The sequence below is a fragment of the Salvia hispanica genome, chromosome 5, assembly GCF_023119035.1.
Source record: "Salvia hispanica cultivar TCC Black 2014 chromosome 5, UniMelb_Shisp_WGS_1.0, whole genome shotgun sequence".
Taxonomy (NCBI): domain Eukaryota; kingdom Viridiplantae; phylum Streptophyta; class Magnoliopsida; order Lamiales; family Lamiaceae; genus Salvia; species Salvia hispanica.
Genome location: NC_062969.1, coordinates 36,584,613 through 36,591,913, shown reverse-complemented (window position 1 = coordinate 36,591,913; position 7,301 = coordinate 36,584,613). Strand labels below are relative to the sequence as shown.

The 7,301-nt window shown below is 40.7% G+C and overlaps 1 protein-coding gene across 1 annotated transcript; it reads left to right on the top strand.

Moving 5' to 3' along the window:
• The first annotated feature begins 229 nt into the window (after window positions 1-229).
• Window positions 230-1,906, top strand: LOC125190809 (alkane hydroxylase MAH1-like). The gene has a single exon (XM_048088212.1). The coding sequence runs from the start codon at window positions 244-246 to the stop codon at window positions 1,741-1,743; it is 1,500 nt and encodes a 499-aa protein (XP_047944169.1). The 5' UTR covers window positions 230-243; the 3' UTR covers window positions 1,744-1,906.
• The last annotated feature ends 5,395 nt before the right edge of the window (window positions 1,907-7,301 follow it).

Below are 7,301 nucleotides of genomic sequence, written 5' to 3'. Positions count from 1 at the left end.
ATGTCGAATTAAAATTATACGTACTGCTGGTGTTCTATTATTAACGAAAGGGATGCAATCAGCTCCAGTTTTTTTCATTAATCTAAAATCGTTGCTACACGTTAGCCAATGTTGCCACTTTAACAGTTACATTTGCAGCACGCAGAAAGCGATGCCTCATCTCTTGTTCACCTTATCGAGTATATATCCATTGCAGCAGAGAAACTATTTCAACACCCTACTCACCACATTTACCATATAAAAATGGGCATTCTTGATTACTACAATTACCAATACTGTATCTTCCTCTTCCTCCTCCTCCTCCTTGTCCACCACTTCCGCCTAGCCGACAGGAGAGGGAAGAAACCGTGTGAGCCCACCAACTATCCCGTCATCGGCATGCTCCCCGACGTCATCCTCAACCTCCACCGCGCCCACGACTACCTCAATCAGATCCTCAACGACTGCGGCGGCACCTACTTGTTCAGGGGCCCCTGGCTCAGCAACATGGACATGCTCTTCACCTCCGATCCCGCCAACATCCACCACGTCTTCAGCCGAAACTTCTCCAATTATCCAAAGGGCCCTGAGTTCCGCATCATCTTCGACATCCTCGGCGACGGCATCTTCAGCGCGGACTTCGAGCTCTGGGAGATTCACCGGAAAACCACGCTGGCCCTGCTCACGCATGCCGACTTCAACGCCCGCCTCGAGAGAACCGTTTGGGGCAAGGTGGAAACAGGCCTTTTCCCTGTTCTTGATCATTTCTGCAGCGGAATTGGAATGGATTTGGATTTGCAGGATGTTTTCCAGAGATTCACTTTCGATAACATATGCAAGCTTGTGTTGGATCACGATCCCTGCAGCTTGTCCCTCGACATGCCTTACCTCCCCTGCGAGAAGGCCTTCAGTCACGTGGCGGAGCCGTTGCTGCGCCGCCACGTCACCCCGCGGGGTGTGTGGAAGCTTCTGAGACTGCTGAAGGTCGGCTCCGAAAGGAAGCTTCTCGAATGTTCCAAAGCTTTTACTGAGTTCATCTACCCGCACATTAGAGGCGGCGGCGGCGGCTCTATGCTCAGAGCATTCGAGCGTGTTTACAGAGAGAAGAAGATCGGGTCCACGGATGGTCTGAGGGACTTCCTCAAGGACACCTCGCTGAATCTGATGTTTGCCGGGAGAGACACGACGAGCACGTGCCTCACGTGGCTCTTCTGGCTTGTCGCGCAGAATCCGGCTTCCGAGAGGAAGATTCTAGAAGAAATAGAGCACGAGTTTGGTAAAAGAAACTGGAGGTGTTTCACTGCGCAGGACTCGCAGAAGCTGGTATACCTGCATGGAGCACTCTGCGAGTCGCTGCGGCTGTTTCCGCCGGTGGCGCTGGAGCATAAGGCTCCGGTGAGGCCGGATGTCCTGCCGAGCGGGCACCCCCTGGGGCGTAACGGGAAGCTGATCATATCATTTTATTCGGTGGGGAGAATGGAGAGTGTGTGGGGGAAGGACTGCTTGGAATTCAAGCCGGAGAGATGGATCACGAGCAAAGGAGGGCTGAGGCACGAGGCGTCGTACAAGTTTCCGGCGTTCAACGCGGGGCCGAGGATGTGCCTGGGGAAGGAGATGGCGTTCATACAGATGAAGATGGTGGCGGCCGCAATTATGCGCCGCTACCATGTCCGATTAGTTGAGGGTCATCCAGTATGTCCTCGTGAGTCGATCATACTCCAAGCCAAGCACGGACTCAAGGTGAACTTGTCTAAAAGAAATTGATAATTAATTATCTTAATCTAAGTGTGACAGCCATCTTAATATGATGTTTAACTCCTCCAAAGTTTGGTTTTACACAGCCACGTTTATCGTTATTGCATGTTACTACAATGTCTGGCTTCTTACGCCACTCAAGCGTTAAACTTTTTTTTCATAAAGTTAACAATTTATTAAAACTCATGCCAAGTTTAAATGTGTATTTAAATCATGGACGAGGGAGTATGATTTTTATTTTTTTATTTTTTTGGTTTATATTCTAACCTAATTCTACTTTTTCTAAATTTTATTTTTCTTTTCTTTTCTTTTCTTTTCGTTATTTGACCTTAACAAAAGTTTGCAACCGCGGAGTAATAAATACAGTGTCTAACAATTTATAAGGGGTGTGGGACGGACAGAAGATCTCGTCAGATTTGTATAGATAAGTATAGTACAGAGTCTACACACTATTCAGACGGATTTAATTCGGTTATACGAACTTAAAATGATGGATCGATGTTGGTATGCGTAATACTACTGTTATGAGTATTAAGTCAGACCCAAAATAGAAAATGGAGCAAAAACCTCATTAAATAGGAGTCAAGGCAATTTGCGTAATTTCTGTATTGTAGTATAGTCAGTATATAATTACACTCGAAACATACTATTTTTAGAACATGAGTGGGGGAACTGCAAAAATGTACTAACTCCGTCAACATTGTCGGGCGACGAAATATTATTTAAACGGTGTTGTAAAAAAAATATCCCTCCGTCCCAGATAATTCGACCTAATATTCTATTTTGGGCCGTCCCACATAATTTGTCTCATATTACTTTTACCATTTTCGGTAGTGGACCACATATTCCACTAACTCATTCCTACTCACATTTTATTATAAAACTATTACTTTAAAAGTAGGACTCACATCCCACCAACTTTTTCAACTCACTTTTCATTAGATTTCTTAAAACCCGTGCCGAGTCAAAGTGTCCCAAATTTTCTGGAACGGAGGGAGTAATGGATTTATCAATCATATTATTCATGGCATAAGAATTAAGATTGGGTAAAAATATGACTAGAGATAGATATATTGAGAGAGAAATAGATGGCGTGGATTTTATTTTTTTAACTTTTGAAATGAATTTAATTAAAATATTGTTGTTTTGATGCCATATAAATTTGAATTTGTCATATCAATCTTAATTTGTTATATAAGGAAAAATTAGAAAACCAAAAACTTGTATATATATTTTTTAAATGGTTCGAAAATAAAATAAGAAAGTATTATAAATTCATGTATTTATCATCAATTAACCTTAAAAATTGGAAAGAGAACAAAATATAATTTCACAACAAATTGATAGACCGCTTATTACCTGAGTACAGTTGTGATCATAGTACTTTTTTTTTTAAAGAAATGCATGCCAAGTTTGAAACTTAACACAATTAATCATTGTAAGAAACACATGTGTATCAACCAACTACATAGTCCCAAAGGTGGAGCTTCTAAAACATGAACTCCTCTAGAAAAGTTATAAGCAAAATGGGACAAAAAATCTGCTGCAAAGTGATAGGGTTTAAGTTCCCTATCGAGCGATTTGTAGAGCACGCGAAGATTGAACGGAAAAAAATCGATAATTCCCTAATTGAAGTTCTAGGGTTTTGGAACAAGAATGAGAAAAGATGTATTTTATTTCTTAATTCTCAATGAATCAAAATGATAGAGAATTCTATAATTTATAGAATTCTAAACCCTAAAGCCTATCTTTCTAAGAAAGCAAAATATATTAAAAAGATTACAAAAGATATGCAAAATCAAATCAAATATTATTAAAAGATACTTTGGAGATTGAGAGAGATTTGGATGCGTGTGCGTGATTTGGATGCTCGAGGGCCCTATCAACTCTCCCCCGGTTGAAATCCACCTTGTCCTCAAGGTGGGAAATCCGAATTGCAATAGTATGTCCACGGAAATCACCAAGCCGCTGCCGAAGTCTCCATAAGCTCCAATCAACATATGCACTAAATGAGAGCGGTATATTATCCTGATGAAGTCTTCTCGGGTTCATAACAGCATCAGTATCATCCGACTCAAATATTCCTGGATCAAATATGCGAATCCCATAGAAGAAACTATGTTTGTTTCGCTCAAGAATATTGCAGAGATCCTCAATGGTTGCTCGCTCGTGGAGAAACATTGGCAGCTTCATAGCGTATGCCAACTCAAATTGCTTCTCGAAGTACCTTCGTTGATCTTTGATTGGGTAAAAGAGAATCCTATCATAATTCAATCCACATTCTCCAACTGCCATCGCCTTTTCCTTATCAGCTCCCTCTCTAGCCAATGACAAAAGAGCCTGAATTTGTCTCTCTGGACCACCACTATCATCTAATGCATCAGCAAAATCAGTGGAGCTCTTCATACCAGGAACACTCGAGGGAATTGGCATTTCAAGTGGAGAGCATCGAACCAAAGTCCAGCTCTTTAAGAAGTCACCCTGAGCAAAGTTGTACAAAACACCTCGAGCAATAGCCCAAATTAAACTCTCAATCGAACTGGATTTCGGGATGCGAGTCGACTCACCAGGATCCCATGTAGACTGAGCTTCCTTCTCATCGTCCGAACAGAACTGATTTGCAATATAGGAACCCGGCCTTAACATACCAGAAATACTACTACGACCATTTAAATCAATTGAAACCTCCTTGGTCGTTGCTTCTTCCACTCGATCCTTCGGACCTCCTCTTGACAACACGGGTTGTAAATAGGGATCAGCTGGAACCATAGTTTGGGTGTTGACTGAATCAAGAAAGTCGATGCAGAAATTTGTCTCGACAAGAGCTTGAACCTTCGCAGACTGCTTCTTAATATCGAGGGTGGCGATGACTCCATTATCAATATTCAACGCCTTGCTACAAGCTTGGTCAAGGAAACTGTCATCTATGGGATTTACATCCACAGAAATACAATCCATATTACATCCCTTGTGCTCCTTAGTGACAATATCCACATATATGGTATACTTGCCCATACTCACATCGCAAACAATTGAATTGGAACCACTCCCATTAGCAAAATCATTGCTAAAATCGGCATTCACAGGTTGAACACCAAATTGATTGATAACAGTTACCTGTGTGACCTCTGTTTTACGCTCCGATGGCTGATGATCGGGCTCCCTATTCGCGACTGTGTATGGGCTCTCACAGTTGGGTTGCCGCTGGTCTTGGCAGGTCCTTTCTGTTCGCGTAAACGGTCCAGGTGAGGCAGTCCCCGCGTGGTAAGCTTGTAATAGCCGGGCGATGGCACATGAGTACTACTTGTTTCAGGGATGATTTGAGACCCATGATGAACAAATAGGATAGCATCGATTCCCCGACGTGCGAAGCATGTGGTAGCAATGCTTCAAATGATGTTTGATAGGCATCGACGGTTGAAGTTTGCCGGAGAGAAGCCAATCGATGGACGTAGTCATCATCATATAAATCGGGATCGAATCGTTGCTTTACCGCCAACAAGAAGTCATCCCAACCCTTTCCTCTGTTATTTTCCTTCCAATATTCCCTCCAATCTGATGCTGGGTGATCGAATAAATATTGTGTAAGATAAAGACGATCATCTAGCGGGGTGCAGTGGTGATTATAGTACTCTTGGATATTACAGATCCACTCCGGGGCATTCTCTCCGTCGAAACGTGGTGGCTCGAGGTGGAGGTGTGGTGCAGCCCAGGGTTTGATACCCAACGGTGCGTTTGTGACTGACGGCGGAAGAGACCAGCCCCGCTGTGGTGTCACAACCGGCTGTTGATCCGGCGGCTCCTTTGGTCTCGCGACGGTAATGGTAGTCGTGAGCTTGGCAAGGGCTGCCTCGATGTTCTTGTGAACATGGCTGGAATATTCATGCAACGGGGGTGGGGTATCGTAAGCGACTGCTTCCGTTGCCATCGGACAAGTGGGGGTTGGGGAAAAAGTGGAAGAAAGATTGGCGTGAGTTTTTGTTTCCATGAGATTTTGATGTTTTGGGAGTAATTGATTTGATGGAGGAAGAGTAAACAATGGAAGCACCAATTGATAGGGTTTAAGTTCCCTATCGAGCGATTTGTAGAGCACGCGAAGATTGAACGGAAAGAAATCGATAATTCCCTAGTTGAAGTTCTAGGGTTTTGGAACAAGAATGAGAAAAGAAAGTATTTTATTTCTTAATTCTCAATGAATCAAAATGATAGAGAATTCTATAATTTATAGAATGCTAAATCCTAAAGCCTATCTTTCTAAGCAAGCAAAATATATTAAAAAGATTACAAAAGATATGCAAAATCAAATCAAATATTATTAAAAGATACTTTGGAGATTGAGAGAGATTTGGATGCGTGTGCGTGATTTGGATGCTCGAGGGCCCTATCACAAAGTTACCTTCTCTATATGCATGCCGAACCACAACCGAGTCAAAATCTTGAAGAATGTCACACACCTATTGTACTAAGGTACTAAGGAGTGACAATTAGTTGATATATCGAACCTGCCCATATCATATATATTACCTTATTTTTTGAAATGACATTATCAATACAATTATGGTCCTATTTACCATTTCGGTTCGTTCCTGAAAGTTTGACACACTTCACTTTTTATCATTTTTTATAGTGGACTTCATATTCCACTAACTCATTCTTACTCACATTTTATTATAAAACTAATACTTTAAAAGTAGGACTCACATCCCACCAACCTTTTCAACTCACTTTACATTACATTTCTTAAAACCTGTATCGGATCAAAGTGTGTCAATATTTGGAGGACGGAGGTAGTAATTAATAAAGAGCAAAACCAAAACCCTTGTTAACGGACAACCCTGTCCCCAGTGGCGGATCCAGAAATTTCATATTGGGGATGCGATAAATAATTTCACCGACATAAAGATTTAAAATTCAATTTATTCTCTTCTATTATTTCCATTATTTATTTTCTAGTGACTCGTTTTGTTGTGCATAAAAATATACTAATTACTCTTTTCGGAAAGGAAAAGGTTATTTTATTTTACTTAAAAAATTTCACTAATTGAGATGGAGGCTCTTAGATATGTATACAACTAAGAATTTATTTTAGTTTAAATATTTAAACAAATAAAAAACGATCATATTTTTAAAATAGTTGTATCAAATATGAGCATTAGAAACTATAAATAATACTAAAATTATATCTAACCATACTTTTATTGTGAATAAAACAAGTGAGAGAGTAAATAATAAAGTAATATATTTATATTCAAATATTTAACATTAGATTATAATTAGAAGCTATAAACAAATAATGAAGATAGAATACAATATAGCGCATGAAGATAGAATATAGTGCAATTAATGAAGATAAAATAGCAAAATCTGCGCCTGCAAGAATCGATCCCGGGTGGATGCTGCAAAAGTTGAGCATATTACCACTAGCTATTTACAGATTTTGGGGGTACTGTCATCCTCCTTTGTTATGAATTGGATCCGCCAGTGCCAGTCCCAATACAAACTCATGACACCGCTATTCATAATCATAGTAGAGAGTAATTCATTTTTACCGACTAAAAAAAGTAAAG